Raw genomic sequence first — 20,683 nt, 5'->3', positions numbered from 1 at the left:
GGGGCTTCCAGAACGAGGTGGCTTGTGCAAAGCCGCTGCAACCTCATACACCTCATGCCCCACCCCCAAAACAACAGCTGATTTAGGTTTTAAAAATAGCATTATTGGCGGGGGGAGGGAACAAAACCAACCAAACAAAAAAGCCAAGCCACACAAAACCCTGCGCTGCGGCATTTTCTGGTACTTTGGCCTCTCTGGCGGCCCGTAGGAGGGCCCGGTGCTGCCGTGAGCGCGGCGGCCGCGCAGGCGCAGGGGTGCCGGGGTGGGCGCGGATGGCGGCGGGGCCGCGGGATGCTGCGCTGGCTCGTGGCCGTGCTCAGCCACTCCTGCTTGGTCCCCAGGGGCGGCTCCATGTTCTACGCGGTGCGCAAGGGCCGGCGGGCCGGCGTCTACCGCACCTGGTGAGCGAGGGCCCCGGTGGAGCGGGGAGCCCGCCCGGCCCGGCCTCACCGCTGCCCGCTCTGTTGCAGGGCGGAGTGCCAGGAGCAGGTGAACAAGTTCCCCTCCGCTAGCTTCAAGAAGTTCGCCACCGAGAAGGACGCCTGGACCTTCGTGCGCGCCGGCCTCCCGGGGCCGCAGCAGCAGCAGCCCGAGCCGGCAGGTAGCGCGTCCCGCCGCCCGGCAGGGAGGAGGGGGAGGAGAGCGGGCGTCCCGCCGGGGGCGCGGGGCAGGCACGGCGGCTCTGCCAGCGCTGCGGCTGCTGCCGAAACGCGGGCACCAGCCCCGTTCATTCCTCGTCACTGGCCAATGCCGTGGCGATGGCCTCCGGACACGGCGATGGATATGCCGGTGCAGTGAAAGTGTTTCTGTGGGTGTTTGGAGAGCGTTGCTTGGTCCGTATCTATGTTAAGGTGTAAGGGCCCTTGCATGTCTATTTCCTCTTCGGTTTGACTTAGGATGAAGAGTGGCTGGTGTATTCTATTTCTTTTCGATAATAGTTTGGTGGTGGGGGGGTGTCAGATAACGGACTAACTTACTAAGAACTGTTGTCTTTAGAAGCAGTCGTTTCAAATAAAATTTGATTTTGCTCAACTTCCTAACTTTTTTTTTTTTTTTGAAGATGCATTTGGATCTCCAGCTGTAACACAAGAAAATGGTAGCAAGAGAGAGGAACCAGAATTAAATACCACGTGTTGCAGTACATGTAAAAGGCCATATGAACAGTCTACCAGTGAAGAGCAGATTGCAAAGCGTGTAAAACATGATGAAGTACAGTCAGTGTGCTCAATACCAAGAGTCAGTGAAGATAAGTTTTCATATATGGGTGAGGTCTTTGATCATTCCTTGAATTATTTTCATCTGTTTATTCTCTGTGACAAGCAACAAGTGTAACTATTAGAAAACTTTTAGGGAGGTTTGTATATGGCAGCATTAGGCTCATTATTTCCTTCTGAAATGAAAACATGAACCATCATTTATTTGTTCACATTGTCCTTCAGTGTAATTTTGATTGGTTTTAACTGGTATGAATATATAGCTTAATCATATTGTTATAGATGTGATTTTATGTGTGTCTGGGCTACAGATTAGATGTAGCTTTGAAGTTTTGAAGAAGACGTGAACTACAGTGAAAAGTGTGGGAGTTGGGGCAGAAGTTCTTGAGGCTGACTGGCTTGGCAGCAGTGAGGGTGTCAAGCTGTAGTGGGACTTGTGTTTTGCACTGCTCATTCACATGGCTTCTGTAGTTGCCTTTTGGAAGGGCTCTCTGAGGAGGGAAGTTTTGGGGATTAATATAGTGGCAAACATTTCTTCTATCTTAAATAGTGTTTTTGAAGAAGTGCTGATTTTGATAATTTTTTGTAGGTGACTTTGCAGTTGTTTATACAGATGGTTGTTGCACTAGTAATGGACGTAGCAGAGCATGTGCTGGAATAGGTGTCTACTGGGGACCTGGCCACCCTTTGTAAGTAACTCAATGGATTTTTTTTTTTAAAGTAATTAATATATTCTGCTTGGTTTTTATGTGATTTACAATACCAACCTCCTTTTAAATATGAAACTCTGTTGTTGAGACTTATAATGACAGTGTTGTGAGACTGAGTCAGGAGATATTGAGGGGAGCAGAGAAAGCAGCCTCTCTGGGAAAAATCAACTGGAAATAATATTCTTGTTTTTATTTTTTTTAATGTGTAGCCATTATACATTATTCTGAATACTTGGGATAACTAATCTACTGTTTGTTCTTTGGACACAGAAATACTAGTGAAAGACTTCCTGGACGGCAGACTAATCAAAGAGCAGAAATCCATGTAAGTAGCAAATGTCCTGAAATGCTTCTCCATGTTGGACTGCAGCTGCCCTTTCATGCCTTTTTCAACTCTGGTTTCCTGAAACCAGTATGGAGCTCTAAGAGAAGTATGCAAAATATTCAGAGTTATGACTTCAAACAAATAGTTATTTTCAAGTTTTATTGGTCTTTATTGGCTTTGAACTAGGTAATTCACCTTGAGCATTTTCAAATGTCACCAAGCACAGCTATTTAAACAGCCTTACATTAGAAAGTCTTACTCTCAACTCTATGTAGAGTCTCTTGTGTTTTTAATGTGTGTGCTTCAGACCTTAAAGTGAGGACTGCTGAGTATTGGTTGAGAGTCAGCTTCTCGTGATGGCAGGATCAAAGTACCATAATCTTCAGATAAATATAAAAAACAATTCTAGGCTCCTGACTAACTTCTGTTGAGAACAGCAGATTTAGTCTTCTCTTTTCATCTCCTCTTAATTATGGTATTGCTGTGTCCCACACTCCACATTTGGAGATGAACTGAAATGGGCAATTGATCTGCTTAAAAACTACAAAGTTCATTTTAGAGGTGATGTTGGTGTGCCAGTGGTAAGATTTGTCACAAGAGTTTTTCAGTTCTACATCCACATCCGGCAACTTCTCTTTGTATATTATTTCAGAGCACCAAAACCACCCCCCAACCTGTTAAGGCATCCAGACTGTTGGAACTGATATGAATTCTTCCTCCTCAAACTTTTGGAGAAAGTACCTTGGTGTTGATAGAGGTTTTGATAGTTAGAAAATGTGTCACAGAGCTACTCCTTCAGCACAGAGGTGAACATCAGAATGTTACAAGGTTTTGTTTGCTATTGAAACTTAAAATGTCTACCTCTTTGCCTGAATCATAAAGGTGTCATCTGCAATACAGATTTTTGGGATCCTCTACACTAAAACATGTTGATAACCATTGGTGGAGAGTTTACAGTAATATATGTAGTTCTGTGTTAGCATCAGGTACTTCGTTGGTATTTTAATTCCATGTGGTCAAAATCCTTTCTGAATTGTGGTTGTTTTGAAATGTTCTTAAGGCAGCCTGCAAAGCAATAGAGCAAGCCAAAAGTCAAAACATCAAGAAGTTAATAATCTACACTGATAGCAAGTTTACTATTAATGGTAAGTTAATAATTTTAATTTTCCTGATCCTTTAAGACACTGCATGCTTTTTCATTACATAAGACCCACAGAACATTCTGAGTCCTGGAGAGAGGAATGTAAGGAAGACAATGCATAACTTACCATGTATGACTGCTTGGTGGAAAACTTCAGAGTATCAGACATTGCCTGCTAACTGCATGAAATAGAATCAAAGTGTCTGTTATAGTAGATGCTGACAGAAGTAACACCAGGATTTGTGTCTTGAGGTGTTCAGTGTGACACAAAATCTAGAAAAAATGTCATTCATGTGTAGGTTGTTAAGGCTGTACTCAGGAAATTACTTGGAAGTTGATGTGGTAACCTGTAGGGTTTTTGTTGTTTTGCATATATTGGAGAGGCTGTCTTTAACACACACACCTGTGAAGTACATTAAAGTTCTCTTGCTTCCAAGCTTTTAGGCTACACTGGAAGACTAGCCAGAGATATGTGCTCAGAGTATGCATTAAAAGACCTGGAAAACCTAATTTTATTCTCCATAAATACTATATGAAGCAGCCAATAAGACTTAACTTCGGAAAAATAAACTTCCTGTTTCCTCAAGATCTTCAGATTTTGTTCCTGTGTTAATCTGGAACTGCATAAGTTTTTGTTTGGTTGGTTAGTTATTTTTCGTTTTTTTTTCTCAGTTTTACAAAGGCAGTACATGTTTGCTTGTTTCCAGATCACTTTGGAGATTTGATTTTGTGGGTTTTTTGAAATAACATTAAACAAAACCTTAGTGCAGCTCATGGTTAAAAATTAAATGTTGCTCTTTTTGTCTTAGTCTCTTTGGTTCCGCTTGCAGTTTCATTTTGCATTTTGGGTCACTGAGGTGTAAGTGCCGTTCTTGTTTAACCAAAGGTATTTTGTAGATGTGTCTAGGTGTTACTATTTAAAAATGCCAAAGAAGGAGGCTTGTGGTTAAGTACAAATGGATGTAATTTGGTTTTTAGGAGGTTTTGCATGCAACATTGGAGATTTCCTATTTGGTTCAGGTCATGAAAGCAGTAAGGATGTCTTACATTGTCCATACCAGCAAAGATATTAAAAAAAAAAATCCTTACTTAAGGAGTAGTATAGAAAACTCCTTGGTGAGCAGTAGGCTTTGCTTACTGTATCATCAAGCAAATCCTTAGCTTCAGTTTATTGAAGTTTGAGATACTTTGTGTACAATGCATATATAAGATGGTAGTCTTTAAATTAAATATCTATTTGGAAAAACAGATATTTAATTTAATGATTGGGTAATTCAGGTAATAATCAATCCTGAAAGACAGAATCAGAGAACCAAGCAAGAATTATCTTTTGTCTCCATTGTTTTTGCCTGAGACTTTGTACAGAGATAATGTCTTGTTAAAAGGCTGTTGGCTTCATCTTGATCCTTGCTGGCTTCTTTAATAGAATTCTTATAGTGATACTCCCTTTGCACAGGTATTACGAGCTGGGTTGACAACTGGAAAACAAATGGCTGGAGAACAAGTTCAGGAGGAAGTGTAATAAATAAAGAAGATTTTGAAAGACTTGATAATCTAGCAAAAGACATAGAAATTCAGTGGGTAAGTTCCTTGTTTCTTTGTCTTAACGACATTTTAAACATGTTTCTGGTAGAAACTTAAAAGTGTGATCATAACTAAGACTTTTGTAGAACACAGTATTGTACATCCTTAAGTAATTAACTGCAAATACAGAGGAGCAGTTTGTTGTATTTAAAGCAAATTAGCAACATAACCTAGATTATTAGAACCAGTATTTCATTTATTTAAATGAATATTTATATTTGTTTCCTGCCTCTTATTACTGCTTAGAAAATGCCTGCAATAATTATTTTTAGTTTGTTTGCTGTTAGTAGATGCAATTTCTACTGTATTCCCTGGACATCTAACCTTAGAATATAACTAGTTTTTGTGTCATAGCTGAATTTCTGTATTTGCTTTTCAGAACTCTTTAGGATGTTGATTTGTTGGAGTAACTCAATCACAGGAGTGTCTTTAAAATGGGAGAACTAAGTGTGTGTAACCCCAAATAAACGAACTAGTTTTCTGTGCCTTAACTGTATTTCTTCTAAGCAAAATTGGTACGAGAAGGTCTTTAAAATAACAATTTTTTAATGGTTTTGCTCTCCAGTAAAGAAGTAAACCAACTTCTATACAGGTATTTCTGGTAAAATGTATTTTTCTGTAACCTCTAATATCAGTGCTTAACACTTCAAGGAAATATATTCCTTTGCCTCTTAAATTTTAGCCTAATTATGGTATAAGACCACTGATTTGAGAAAATATGTGTACAGTTGAATTTGCAGCTGCTAATGACATGTTTACTCAGCTTCTGTCTTTACTCTGGAGAAAACAGGACCATGTAGGTATTTAATGTGCAATTTTTTAATGGGAATTTATTGCAGGTATTCACGTTGCTCTGTGTTACAGAGTTGGTGGCTGCAATTTACAGGCTGATTAGATTTTCTATAGCTACTCCTATATTCTGTTGAGGAGCAAGGGTAAAAATTTAAAGACCAACTAAATTCAGCTGTTCTTGGGAATATTTTACATAACTAAAAGGTACTCCTTTGTGCACACTTCTTAAACCTGAATCTCTTAGAAAAGGTGGGATGAATTTTGTTTCAGGAGGAGTGTATGTATACAGAGTCCTACATGGGCTGCAGGCACATCTCTGCTCCACTGTGGCCCTCCTGGGCTGTAAGGGAGACAGGCTGACTGACCATGGTCTGCACCACAGGCTGCAGGAGAATCTCTGCTCAGGTGCTTGGAGCACCTTCTCCTTCAGCACTGACCTTGGTGTCTGCAGAACTGTTCCTTTCACATATTCTCACTCTTTTCTCTGGCTGTTGTGCAGCATTTTTACCATTTCTTAAACATGTTATCACAGAAGAGCCATCAGCTTTGCTGATGAGCTTAGCTGTGTCAAACTGTGAGTCCCTTTTGGAGCTGTCTGGATCTGGCTCTCTCTTATGTAGGGGCACTGCTTATGTCTTTTCACAGAATCCACATCTACAGCCCCCCATGGGGTGCCAAAACCTTGCCTAACGTCACTTCACACCCACTTCATGCTTATCCCCTCTCAGATCTTGTCAAATAGCAAGCTTGATTTTCTTCCTCACCTTCCTACTCCACCCTTAGTTCTGACAAGGATGGGCTTAGGGTATAAAGTTTTTTTTCAGTTACTGATTGATGGATGGACAATTAAGACATCTGAAAATTGGAAGGATCTTTTATTATCCTATGTATGTATCCTAAGTGAATGCTGTAACTACCAAGGCTTTTAGTGGAATAGAGGACTTTAGCTTTTAGGGAAAGATCAACTCAGTTTAACCACTGAATGCTGGAAGGTGGGAATTTTGAATTGGAGCTGTTGTCTGCATTTCTTAAGGGATAGATTGGTTGGTCCTTATGCTTTTCACTAATTCCCATAAAGATTATAGTCACAGTTTGGCAAGAGTTTATCTAGAAGAAGAGAGACAATGAAGATCTCTGGGAAGAAAACCTAAGGGCTAAGTATTAGGTGAAGACCTCTGAGGAGGTGCTCCTGTACTATCAATGACAGAGCACTGCTTTATCAAGTTTCATGTATCTACTTTCTTCCATATCTAATACTCCTATATTTTGTCCTGACAGATGCATGTTCCTGGTCATGCTGGCTTCCAAGGAAATGAAGAAGCTGATAGACTAGCAAGAGAAGGAGCTTGTAAAGAAAAGTGCTGATGGCCTGGGACTAGAGACTGTTGCACTGAGAGGAAAGGGCCTAATATGACAGCAACAACTTGAACTGCTGTAATTGTTTTGGAGTTGAACTTTGAGCTGTACTTCTTTCTGGCCTGAAGCACTAAATATAAACCAACTTCTGGGAAGCAAAACCCCACATTTTCTTCTATTGCATTTGTTTTACAATTGAGAATATTTAGTTGATGATACTGAGTATTTGCTTTTTCTCCATCTATTGGAAGGGCTGCGGTCAGTGTTTTTATCTGTCTTGTGTACTTACAAACTCACCTTAATGACAGGCTTCTGAAGAAGTAATTTTAAATCAAAGTGTTCTGTATTTTCTTCTTAGTGAAATAAATTTTTTTTTTTTTTTTGTGCAGAGGTATTTATTGCAGCCCAAAATAGGTGGGGCAGACTTTGGGGTTGGTTGATTTGGTAGGAGGTCACCTAACACAGATTTCATTGGTGTTCTCTGGCATTCTGGTACTGGCAATAACTGCTCCACAGATGGGCTTGTAATACTGACCTACAGTGCCAGCTGCAGCACCAGTAGCTTTCTTCTGTCAGGGTAGCATGAGCAAAGAAAAAGCCAGGTTACAAGAAAACAATGAATTTTTACTGTTCTCTCTATGTGATTAATGTTCAAGCTCTTAATCTCTGGCTTCCTGTTTCCATTAAGTAGTTTTTTTAAATGCATACTGGTTATTGTTAGCATTGTTAGTTCCTCTTCAGTGTTGTCCTAAAGGTAGTAATTGGCATTTCATCTGAAATGGGACCAGAAGATAAGCTTCTCCATACCTTCCAGATCTCAAATATTTGACTTCATTTTTTCCAGTCAATTATGAGATTAATGGAATGGCTAATGTGCACTTGAATTGGAGAGTAATTACCAGTAATCAACATGAGTTTATTTTCTATGCAAGTGTACAGGAAAAGCAAGCAGGTTTATTGTATGTGTCAACTTCTCTATATGGTACTTCTGTACCACTGAATAGTAGAGTTTAAGCTAGGAGTCACTGAAATGTTTTGGTATTTGTTAATTTTGATACAGATGGTTAGAAATGAAGAAATTTGTTACTTAATAGTTCTCATGCATTATAATATCTTTCCCGAGGCAAAGTGTGAGGTTTTGCATATTTAATCACATGGCTAAAGGAGGAAACTGGCTATCCAGTAGTTAATAGGTCAGTGAAGATTTCTATTTTTTTCTCTCATCCAAAACTGCACATTGAAGCTCATCTAGGGGTAAAAGAGGGCACTGATTTGGCCCCCTCCGCTTCTTTGTATGTATGCACACAACTATCTATTTACTTTAGAAGTTTGGCTGCAAAGAAAAGACCCATCACCCCAATCAGATTTCTAGTAACTTGCCTATCTTACATATTATGCTAAACGAGTAAATCCTATTTACTGTATGGAAATCAGTTTTGGTTTTTTTGGGGTTTTTTTATTTAAGGAGGAGCTTTGGAAAACCTGTAAGATTGTGGTGGGTAAATCATAACAACTGTGTAATACTGAATTTAGGCCACTTGACTACCTGAGTCCAATAGGTAGATTATAATAGAAAATCTAATAGGACATATCAATTTCATATGAATGTTTATTCTTATTCTGGAAATTCAGGACAGAAGAAAAACAAGAGGATGGCTACAAGATTAAGGCTGATTAAAGGATGGAAAACAAACTTAAAAGGGACTTAAAAGGGGCTCGAGGGCCTGCAGAGGATGGTGGATGTTGAAGTAATCTTTTCAGAGAACTGCAGCTTTAGGAGAATATTGGCATTTAGCAGCCATGATATTCAGTGCTGGCTGTCTCAAAACACGTACATGTCCTCCATGTGCCTTAGCACAGCTTCTAGAGTATCTGTTTGATAACCAGTAGTGCTTAAACATAAATATATTATACATTAAATGGATCTGGTACCTTTTTATGAGAATTGATAGTAGTGCTTGAGACACCTTGGTAAGTTAGAAACTCTTTTTATGAAGAAAAATTCGAAGGAGGGTTTGTTTCAGTTGTCTGGCCATTCTTATATTGTGCTTAGCTGGCTGTTGGTTTATTTGCCCTATAGGATCAGGTAGGCAACAGAAGTGTGGAGGCTGGACGGGACACACCCCAGGGTGTTTTGCGTACTCCAGCTCGGGGAGAACGCTGAGGATGCCTCTTCATGGATGGAGACAACACAAGTTATCTGCACAGGCATGTCTTAGCACTTTATTTTTTGCCTAAATTTTTTTTTTCTTTTTTTTCATATTGTGGGGTTGCAATGCCAGCCTTTAAGCTTGAGATGTACCAGTAAGTTCCGTCAGAGCATTACAGCGAGGGCCGACACGATGCAAACACCATGGCCGTTCACTCGGGTTACCCTGGGGCGCTGCGGGTGAGAAGCCCCGAAGCCCGGCCTGTCTCTCGAGGACTTTCGGCTCTCAGCCTGAAGCTGTTCCCTCAAACGAAAGCCCCGCACCGCACGCTGTTCAGCGTGTTTGGAGCGGCCCATGGCGCCCCCGTAACGCTCTGCCCCGGGCCGCGGGGCGGGCCCGTCCCGCTCGCTGCCGGGCCCTGGAGCCCCGCCGGGGCGGGACGCGCTGGCAGCCCGGCCCCGCGGACACTGTGGCGGCGGGATGGTGGAGGCCTGGTACATGGACGAGTCCCAGGAGGACCAGCGGGCTCCGCACCGGCAGCGGCCCAACCGCGCCGTCAGCCTGGAGCAGCTGCGCCGCCTCGGCGTGGTGTACCGCAGGGTACGGCGGGGGTGGTACCGCAGGGTACGGCGGGGGTGGTACCGCAGGGTACGGCGGGGAGCCGCGGGGCCGGGCTGAGCCGCGCGGGGAGCGCCGGGCCGGGCCGGGCCGGGCCGCCCGCAGAGCGGAGGCAGCTGGGCCGGGGGCCGGGTGCAGGAGCCCCGTGTCCTTGTGGCAGCTCCCCGTGCAGCGGCCGAGCCGCACCGGCACCTCGGGATTCCCACGAGTGCCCTGAGTTCCGCCTTTAGCAATGGCGTCCGAATGCTTTTTTTTTTTTCCCTCTGCCTATGCTTTTAGTTGGATGCTGATAACTATGAGGCTGATCCATGCTTGAAGGAGATTCGGAGAGCAGAAAATTATTCTTGGATGGATATAGTGACCATACACAAAGACAAGCTTCCAAATTATGAGGAAAAGGTACGCGAAACTTGACTCTCAGTGCGGGTTTCCGCACCGGCCAGTGTGTGACACCTGCACAGCCCAGCGCGACATGGGGATGAGGCTTCCACGTCTCAAATACATCCTGTACCGAAGTCCTGAACATTAAGAAAGAACCTTTGATATAATATTAAAGATAGTAGAGGTCTTTTGCTTCTGTAGATTGCCCTCAAAGGTTTTGAGGATCATTTCCATCACTGTCATTTCATAACTAAGATTCCTACCAGCAGAGTTGTGCCAATGCTGACCTGTTCTCAGAGAGCCTCTCTGAGATGAAGGCAAGTAGCTGCCAGCTGGGCCTGGGCTTTGAAGTCTTTGACATCCTAATGGCTGCTTGCATAATGCCTCTTTTTTAAGTGAGTGTTAACTACATGGAATTGGAGGGATACATTCTTTGTACAAGTAGATTTTTTTACCTTGGGGAGCTCATACCTTGACAATTTCATAGCAGCTCAACACTGTTCAGATGAGCCTCCTAGAAGGAGCTTTCTCATCCTAACCTTCAAGTGCTGCTGACTTGCTGCTCTGACTTGAAAACAGCAACCCAATGACACTTTCATATTTTTATTAAGTTTCCATTTACCAGTTTGTTTTAAGCCCATTGTGTTCTAGTGGTTTTGTTTTGGTGAGAAGGTGAATTAGGTAGTAACTCATTAGGAAGGTGGCCTAGATAGGCTCTATCTGACAGAAAGATGGGCCATTCTTTACAAGACATAGGGACTTTTGCTCATCCTGCTGTGTTGGATCACTTCTGGCTCAAGGACATCTGCAGAAGTGTGGCTAAACATCATTCAGACCTGAGCAGCTGGTGATGGTACCTGGCATTGCACTGCTCACTGTGCACTAAACCTCTCAGGTCTCCGTTAATTGAATTTTAAAATGTGTTTTGTATTCTGTGAATGTACAAAGAATTTGCCATTCCAGAAAAAAGAGAATGTTGCTGCCACTGTCTTGGACAAGAGAGCCTGGAGCTGGGTCTGTGTGTAGGCAGGCATGACACACTGTTTACATCAGATTGCTGTAGATGGGCCGTGTTTGGCAGTAACTGCATTTTCACAGGCAGTGGTAGTACCCTGTGCAGCTAATTCAGCTCTACATAAGTGTAAAAGAGGGGGGATAGTCTGTGGCTTTGTTTTGGTGCTGTGTGTTGGGGGGGGAAAAAAGCAAAAAATGATTGAACTGAGCAAGCGCAAGGACCAAATCCTGCAGTGGGAAGTTTTACCCATCTCTCTTTCAGATGGCTTGTAAGCATTACTGTTATTCAGAGAATGGTTACGTACAGCTAGAGCTCCTTCTTGTCAGAGGAGTTCCTGCCCTCCAAAGGAAATGTAGAAGCCTGCTTAGATATGTTCAGAGACGGGCTGGCTGGCTGGCTTGGCTATCTTTCCCATGTTGGTCTCCTCTGTTAGTTAAAACACAGTTACCCTTTGAAAGCCTTTCTCAGCTTCTCTGTGTTTCTACCAGATTTCTTTGCAGCTTTCCCATGTTCAGTAGTTTTCCAAAATATTTGCTATTCCTAGATAAAAACATTTTATGAAGAACATTTACACCTCGATGATGAAATTCGCTACATCTTGGAGGGATCTGGCTATTTTGATGTTCGAGACAAGGATGACAAATGGATTCGGATTTCCATGGAAAAAGGAGACATGATCACTCTCCCTGCTGGCATATATCACCGATTTACACTGGATGAGAACGTATGTTGTTGTAGATTACTGTAAATTTTGATGACAAATCCATGTGAATATATATCACATTATAACTACATGCCCTGAGACTTGCAGTTCATTAGTAAAACATATTAAATATGAAGGAGGAGAATGAAAAATAATAAATAATTCACAGCATCTGAAGCTTTCATCTCCAGGTCACAAATTCAGCTTCTCCTATTCAGCTGTAACTGTAAGTCATTGCCACATGATATCTTTGGCATATTCAGCCTTGGGCTGTCCCTCCCACAATTGTCCCAGCTGTTGGTTGAGGTAGATGAGATGTAGATGGGTCATTCTGTATTGCCTTGTTGTGTATTTTTGTGGGGATAGAAGAGCATGTCTGTGTCCAGCAGTGACATTTTTCACAAGCGTGAAATTCACCTTTGGGGAAAGAAGGAGCCACTATTTGCAACTACTGTATGCTAAGCTGCATGCTGGCTTCACAGGTGGTGACCTCCTTTGGAAAGATACTTTTGTCAGTGGGAGTCTGAGATTGGCACTTACAGTCCTGGTCCGTGTTTCTCTTCTTGTGGGCTTTTACAGATGTGTTTATAACATCAGCATTACCCCTGCAAAATGGGGAAACATGCTGTCTCCTGTGAAGTTGCATCTCTGGTGAAGGGAATGGTTTTGTTTTGAATCAGCTGTCCAGATAGCAGTGTTTATACATGTAAAAAATGGAGCTGCTGCTTTGGTGAAAAACACGACTTTTCCCATCTGCATCTTGAGATCACAGTGAATAGGCTACATTTACTATTCTCAGGCTTTTTCTTTACATAGACAAAATGTTAGAGGTTATGGTTGAGTCTCCAAGAAGGTCTTAAGTGTTTGTTCACTTCAGGAGCTTTAGTCCAGAAGAGCCATCTTCAAAGAAAAATCCTTAGGTGCTTCTAGACCCTGGCATTTTGCAGCTAAGTTCTTTTGGTACTTAACTTTATTCTTACCATTGCTGAACTGGGTGTAAGATAATCATCTATCTATGTTTTATAGAATAGGTAGGGTCTAAATCTATAGTATAGTGGACAGAAGAGGAGAGTTCCCCATAACCCCATCCCCATAACCCCATACTTCTGCAGGATGTAAAATCCCATTTTCTGCTGCCGCAGTTGTATCTTGCGTCAGGCATACTTTTGGTTAGCTGGTGTTAGAGGCAGTTGCTTTTCCTTTTGGAATCTGGAGACTTTTCACTTCCTGTAAGCTTTATTTTTTGGGTAGTTCATGCACTTCCCATTCAGTTTTCGTGGCTGTGATGCTTCTGGTGTTCCCCAAAAGCATTATGTAAACATCTTGGGTACTTGGGTTGCTGCTGTTTAAGTAAGCAAATAGGATTTAAATGCAGCACTGCTGAGTATTGTGGATCCAGTGCAAAGGTTTGCATAAGACAGGATGGTTTTGGTTTCTTTGAAATGGAGAGAAGTACTGCTTCTGCCTGAACTGAAGGCACTGATCATGATGCAGTGTATCACTGCATAGGTGCCTGAGTCTTCCACTGCAGGCACTGGGAGCAGGAACAGCAGTATAGTGCTATAATCTTCTGGAATGTGTGAAGCTTTCAGTCCATCATGAAGTAGTTTCAAAAATTTCTGCCGAAGCGCAAGTGAAACCTTAAACTTGGAATGAAGATCCCTTGAAAAGGAGCTCTTAAATGATTTGTCACTTCTTGTTCTTTGGCAGAACTACGTGAAGGCAATGAGGCTGTTTGTTGGAGAACCCGTCTGGACTGCGTACAACAGGCCGGCTGATGATTTTCCTGCTCGGAAACAGTACATGAAGTTTTTGGCTGAAGAAGAACATAATGGTGTCTGAGACCTGACAGGTGGAACATCCCAAAGCCCCGTCAGGATAAATGTGCCTTGTTGCTTTTCACTGATAAAACTTGTATTTACATAAGAAATTGGAATCACAGAATCATAGAAAAATTTAGATTGAAAGGTCATTCGGAGGTCACTTAGTCCAACCCTGTGAATTACTGTGCCAGTTTTAAAGTTAGACCAAGTTGCTCAAGACCCTGCAGTTTGGAAACCTCTGGTGGTAGAGGTCCCACAGCCTGTCTGGGTGCTGGCTCCAGCACTTAGCTGCTCCCATGGCCAAGCATTTGCTCTTCATGGCCATCTCCCTGGTTGCAGTTTGCAGTTGTCTATTGCCCTTTCACTGCATGTCTGAGGAGAGTCTGGCTCTGTTTCCTTCACAGTCCCTGCTCTAGTAGTTGGGTCTCCTCTGAGCCTTCTCCTCTCCAGGCTGCAGAGACCAGTGCCCTTGGCTAGGCTCCCTTCTGTTTTGCCCTAGTTCTGGTAAACAGGGATGTCACTTGTAACCACCTGATAGTTAAGTTTGAACCACAGACACTTTCGAGCCCAATGGACCTGAGGTTCTTTATCCATCCAGTAGTTTGTAACCTCAGCCAGGCTACAAGGCTGCTGTGGGACACACTAGTGAAAACCTTACTGGAGTCAAGGTGAATGGCACCTATGGTGTCCCCTCTGCTACAGAGCCATGGCCCCTGGCAGTCAGCATCAAGCAGAATGTGCTCTTGGTGAATTGGCATTGACTGTTTGCTCCCCATCACCTGGTATTTCTTGTGCCTGGAACACCTTCCATAATGGTTTATTCTGTAACATTCCTGGGGACTGAAGTGGGGCTGAGCAGCCTGCAGTTCCCCAGATCTTTCGTGTCTTTTTGAAGGTGGCAGTATTATTTGCCTTTTTCTGCTCAAAAAGGTTTTCCTGATCTCTGTGACCTTTCAAAGATGCCAGCAGCCTTGCAATGGCATTAGCTACTTGCATTTACAGTTGCTCAGGAATCCATTTTCTAACCTTTTTTTCCTTGGTATTTCTGGCAGGTAAAATTGTGAGAGGTGGGCTACATTAATATTCATTTTGCTCAGAATCCATGCTAATGAACTATGTAGGATTCTGGTTTTAATTAAAGAAAAGAAACCCTCCTTCATTCTTGTCTAAAAATGTTCATAAGATAAATTTGCATAATCGGCATTTTAGTATGCAGCTTTCCAAGTTCTACCCTGGTACATAAAGCTGTGGTTTTCTCAGTAAAATGTAGCAAATTTGTTCTTGTGAGTTATTAATAAAATTACTTTGATCTAGGTATGTTGATTTTTTTATTGGTTTGGGGTTTTTTTATTCTTTGTGCTGGCATTTAAGACCCATTGAACAGCAGTGTTACTGTAATTATTAATCAGCTTTTATTCCTTGTGCTGGCATTGATTTGTTCTGTAACATGGGACAAATGACTCACTGTGCCTCAGTTTCTTGAGCTGTGAGAGGGAGAAGAGTAGGCTTAGGCACACTAGGCTGGTTTTCAGTAAATACCTTGTGCTTCCACAGGACATGGAGCTCCCCAGCAGTGGGCACTGGAGCATTTTACTCTTCTCAGTGATGAATTATGTCAGCTGGGTAGATGTACTGCTTGCTTCAGCTCTCAGTGGATGATGAGCTGACTGCAGCCTGTGTGCTGATTTCAGCCAGATATAATACATGCTCCTGCCTCGAAGTCTCTTAAATAAACAACTCTAGAAGGAGGTTGAAATGGCCCTACCTGGGTCTTCGTAATGTAGCAGATGATGGATAATTGAACTTTCCCACTGTTCTTTCCCATGAATGGGTACACAGCCCTTCTTTAGTAGGTAACGGTGTTTTTCTCACTTTATAGCAGCATTACTGTTAACCATTTCTAGGTATTTTATTTCTTTAAATGTTTCTGAGAGTGAATTTGCATAGGACTGTCTGAAAAAATCAGTGTTAGGAGCAAATAGGAAGTTTAGCTACAGTCAGACACACATGGGGGAGGCTGTGCTGTGACATGTGCCTTACTGGCTCGGGGATTTGTGTGCCACTTGTCTGAAGGGAGCACTTGAATGTCCTCTTGTACAGCACACTGGGGCTTCCTGCTCCCAGAACAAACTTTGGGGATTTTTCAAGGTGCAGGAATAAATTACAGTTATTGCCTGCAGCAGATTTTATTCCTTTGATTTATATGCCACAGAAAATTTGGTTTCTGAATGTAAAGTAAAACTACTGCTTTCTCCTGGTGCTGGTATCAGTCCCTGGTATCCCATCGAATTCATTCCCCCTTCTAAGCTTTTGTTTCCTTTTCTTTAATCAGAAGCCAAGGTGAGACTGTTCATTCCTCCTATGGGCCTTTCTGTTTTGACCTCTCTCTGCAAAAGGAGAGGTGGGGCAGCAGTACGGGCCCTCAGGAACCCCCACTTACAGAGCAGCCAGCCCCAGCAGGCTGGGGGAGTGGCCAGAAAGAGAGAGCAGGTAATGCATTCTCCTCGGGAGAGATTTACAGTTAGGAGCAGTGATGAGGGATGGACAGTAAAGCGCCTGCCCGCAGCAATTGCTTTCAGCAGCTCGCTGATGTAGGATGTGACCTGGGGAGCAGGACTGAGCCACCTTGTTTTGTTGCCTCTCTGGAGGAATATATACACCCAGTACAGCTCCCATCTCCTGGCTGTCAAAATAACACACGATCACCCCACTGGAGATCGTTCATCATTTTCATAGCACAATGCATTCTGCTGCTGAGAGGTGTCAGGGGCTGTGGGGGTCTGACTGTCAACACTTTGGAGTCCATGCCCTTTAGTGCTATAGGTGTCTTTGAAAGGGTGAAAGCTTTGCACTCTGAAAGTGGTTTTTGTCAGCCAGAAAAAAGCAATTTGGGGCCAGTATAAAGATTCCACTGCTGCAACGAGGTTATGTGGGAAATTATAGTGGGAGGAAACAGCTGGGCAGAAAAAAATGTTAATAGAAAACATTCTAGAAAGCAGAGAGATGGGAAGGAGAATATGCCATTCCTTCAGATGAAAAATGCAGTTTATTTTCATCATGGGTTTTGTGTCTTTTTCTTTCTTCCCTCTGTTCCTCCCCCACCCCCCGAAAAAAAAAGTGCAAAGTGAAATTGATTTTTGGTGCAAAAACATGGTTGTTTTACCACAGCTAGTGGAAAATCCTGGTATATTGATGTAGTATGAAAATTCATGGAAGTAGTTCCAGCAACATCATATTGGCAGCATTAACTCAGGCAAATATTTCAGCTCCTCCAGGATTAGAGTTAAAAAAATAGGATAAATGGTACTGAACTGAGATGTTTAAAGATAGCATTTTTTGGTACTTATGTACTGAACTGAGATGTTTAAAGATAGCATTTTTTGGTACTTATGTATTATTCTCTGCTTTAATCCAAACTTTCCCAAAGTGGCATATACCCCATTTTCTCATGAACATCTCGAGAAAACTTTTGTGAAGGGTGAAATGAACAGGGCTAATGCCTTTATTAATGTTCAGCTCTTTATTAAAAAGATCAGCTGGGCAGGGGGTCGACGCAGAGCTCGCCCCCGCGGTCGTAGCTTTCCCAGGCAGCCGAAAGGAAGGAGGCGTGCAGAGTCTGTCACTGGAGTCCCGAGCAGCAGCTGTCCTTTCTCCTTTCCTGGTGGCACACCGGCGGCCAGAGGATGAGGAGGCGTGGCGTGCAGAATCTGCTGCTGAACTCCAGAACAACAACTGTCCCAGCTCCTTCCGTGGTGGCAGCACCAGGGCTCTCTCTCTACCGCCCTGCTTCTCAGAGCCTAATCTAGTCTGTTCCTTCATAGGTGATGGCGACAGTTAACAGTCAATCAGGGGATGTGTTTCCCTCTTCCTCAGCTAGGGCATTTGCCTAGACTCCTCTACTGTGTTCAGTTTTTGATTTATATTCTTTTTTTCCTCCTAAAAATACTCCCATGATCCTAAGGGGTTTTTATTTGCATGTTAGTCTCAGAGTGGCAGCGTGGAAGGGTGGGAGGCCGGTTGTCCCCAGGTAGTTTAGAGAAAACAAACAGAGCAATTAGCTAATTAGCATTTCAATATCGGTACTTAGCTAGAGTTAGTAGTTTTCTTTTAGTGTTGCCATGGGAACTAGGAAAGCCCTGCCCGCGTCTCTGGGGAACACCTGGAAACTGTTCATAACAAAGGGGACTCAGTGTAAACTGTGGATGGACAGTGTTGTATTGTGTTTTTATATCTCTGTAACAGTTCTGTAATGGTTTGCCCCTTCACCCCCATTTTCTCCCAATGGTTCCACCCCGAGCTTCCCCGCCTTTCCCTCAATGCCAATCTCCCTGAAAATGCTCAGTCATTCCCCTGTCCCAGCCCTGGCACCCTGTCCATCACTCGGCTCCCCATCCCACTCTCCCAGAATCTTCCACCTTGGGCGTCGAGGGAGTGGACGAGGGCCAGGGGTCCCTCCCTTGAACTTCCCCCACTGGTTTGTGTGTCTGTCTGTCCCTCTGCCTTCCACTCCCCCGAATCCCCCCATTGGGTGGTGGGCGTCCCTTCCCCCTTGTTACGCCCCGGTATGTGAGCTGTTGCGAAAGCCTCGAAGGATACAATGGTATTCGGGGCTCCTTGGAGCACGGATTAAACCTGAGACTGTTTCTCCAGCCTTGGATCAGCTCCCTTATTGCCCCTCCTCCATACAAGGCAGACAGCGCAGCGCTCTGTCTTAGCCGCTCCCCGACTCTCCTCGAGAAACAGGGGAGTGTCCCCTGCAGCTGACCGTGCCTCGGCCGAGCAGGCGAAGCCAGGGGCTTCAGGGTGGGCACGGTGGCAGGCCAGTAGGATTTTTAATAATTTAGGTGGGCAAACTGGTGGCTGTGCTCCCTTGTTATATGTCCTGGGGAAAGTTTGTCTTTTCTTTTTAATGAAAAGACATTTCACGGCCAGTTGGTAGTTAAATAGTAACATCAGCTTGAGGGTTTAAAACTAGGTGAGTGTCTTGCCCTGGGCTGCCTCAGAGCAGGGGATGTGCTGCTACCTGCAGCTGTGGGAGCTGGTAGCTACCTGTCCTGGCTGCTGAACTTGACAAGAATAAATCTTCATGTACTCAGAGCATTGGGTCCTACTGGCAGAACAGGCACTCTCCTGCCAGGTTTCTGATCCCAGGACTTAGCTTGAACTAGGAACTTAGGAGAAAGGACAGTTTCCTGACAAAGGCAGTCATTTAATATCAGCTGGCAAACACCAGCACACATAAGACTGAGATGCAAGCTAAGCACTACTTTGAAGAATATTTCTTTGTAGCCAGATTGTGGATTTAGATATTTGGCCAAGCTGTAGACCTGACTTGTGCTATGCTTGACAATGACATCATTTGTTTGGGACTCTTTCCTGGGAAAATGATAAAATTCTCAGATCCTCTCCTTCCCCCCCCCCGCCCCCCCCCAAAATAGGGGAGGAAGTTTGAGAATAGGGTCACTGACAGTTGTCTTTTATTTCCTGAAGCCAAATAAACATATCAACTCATTGGGGGGATGAAATTGTGTTACAATTTAAATACTCCTGGCTCAAAGATGCAGATTTCATCTGATTTACTGCACTCATTGTGATTTTACAGCTTGATTCCCAAAACATTTTGTGTGGTTGCAAAAAGGTAATACTCTGCTATACCTGCAATTTGAAAAACCTATTTTTGTGCAACTGAGTTGCTAGGTCTCATTATTTATTAACTGTATAAGTACGCAGATAAGGCAAAGAAGCAAAATTTCACAAGCCAGAATGCTTGGGGAAAGATTCAACAGTTAAAGGGCTGTGAATCTCTTTCAATTCTGGCCTCCCCCACTGTAGTTCTCTCTGGGATACCTGCATTCATTTTGTTTTATTCTCTATGCTGCTTCTCAGAGTACCAATTAAAAACTGTTGTGCCTGTCAATATTAGCTGGTAGAAAATTGGGCTGTGTACGCTCTGGGATTGCCTTTGGTCACAGACACAGCCCAGAGCAGCCAAGCTGAGCTCTGGACTCTGGTTTCTCCTATGATCACAGGCATTTTGAGCTGGGAGAATTTGATTTGGGTCCACCCTCAGGCTTATTTTTTTTCCCAAACGATTGAGGCTACTTAAAGCTGACCTGCTGTTCATGGGAAGGAGGTGAGCTGTCCTTGGTGATGCTGTAACAAAACGAAGTGGTGGCTGGGTTATGCACAGGCTTCTGCCCCAGCCTTGGGTGGGGGCTCAGTCCTGCTGCCTGCCACTGGAGTGTGTCCCAGAATTTGAAGTACTTGCTCACACACTGTATTGAAAATAGTGGGTTTTTTTTTTTTTTGGGGGGGGGGGAAATTGTTGTGGGTTTTTTTCTTCTAATAAACAGCTCTAGTTCTGCATCTCTTTACTTCAATTTTTCAATTTAGTACTGACAGTTTTGACAGTTTTTCAAAGCCAAAATGGAACCTTCTCCCCTCTTCCATCTTTGCCTCAAAAAAGTAACATCCAGTTTTTTTCCCTCTTTGTGGGAAAATTATAAGCCATTATTGCTGCCTTTTGGGTGGATTCATTTTAACGACTCTCATACATAATAAACATCTGCAGATGACTGCCCAAATCTAGAACAGAAAATTTCTGTGTCGATCCAAAACAGGTTGGAAAGGCAGCACCTAGGTCCTCCTCCCCATCCACACTTTTCCTAAGACCAGGGTTGTGACCATCTCTCACATCTCTTAAAGATGAGAATCTTTAAATTTGTAATCCCCAGACTGGCTGGGAGAACTAAGTGGGAAAGCAGCTTTCTGCTACCATTTCCTGAAGGTTTGTGCTGGGGCTTGTTTGCATCCAGCACTACAGAACTGCTGTTCAAATGCCAGAAACTGTGTGCAGGTTCCTACATTGTAA

The 20,683-nt window shown here is 43.4% G+C and overlaps 2 protein-coding genes across 2 annotated transcripts; both read left to right on the top strand.

Annotated features, from left to right (window-relative positions):
- The first annotated feature begins 233 nt into the window (after positions 1-233).
- RNASEH1 (ribonuclease H1) lies at positions 234-7,506 on the top strand. The gene is made up of 8 exons (XM_053972350.1): positions 234-401; positions 471-601; positions 1,061-1,264; positions 1,804-1,903; positions 2,195-2,249; positions 3,310-3,394; positions 4,847-4,971; positions 7,045-7,506. The coding sequence occupies exons 1-8, from the start codon at positions 292-294 to the stop codon at positions 7,129-7,131; spliced, it is 897 nt and encodes a 298-aa protein (XP_053828325.1). The 5' UTR covers positions 234-291; the 3' UTR covers positions 7,132-7,506.
- A 1,852-nt stretch (positions 7,507-9,358) lies between these two features.
- On the top strand, positions 9,359-15,125 carry ADI1 (acireductone dioxygenase 1). Its single transcript, XM_053972352.1, has 4 exons — positions 9,359-9,872; positions 10,170-10,289; positions 11,831-12,010; positions 13,700-15,125. The coding sequence occupies exons 1-4, from the start codon at positions 9,753-9,755 to the stop codon at positions 13,829-13,831; spliced, it is 552 nt and encodes a 183-aa protein (XP_053828327.1). The 5' UTR covers positions 9,359-9,752; the 3' UTR covers positions 13,832-15,125.
- The last annotated feature ends 5,558 nt before the right edge of the window (positions 15,126-20,683 follow it).

The sequence above is a fragment of the Vidua macroura genome, chromosome 3 (genome assembly GCF_024509145.1).
Source record: "Vidua macroura isolate BioBank_ID:100142 chromosome 3, ASM2450914v1, whole genome shotgun sequence".
Taxonomy (NCBI): Eukaryota; Metazoa; Chordata; class Aves; order Passeriformes; family Viduidae; genus Vidua; species Vidua macroura.
This window is presented reverse-complemented; position numbering and strand designations above follow the sequence as displayed.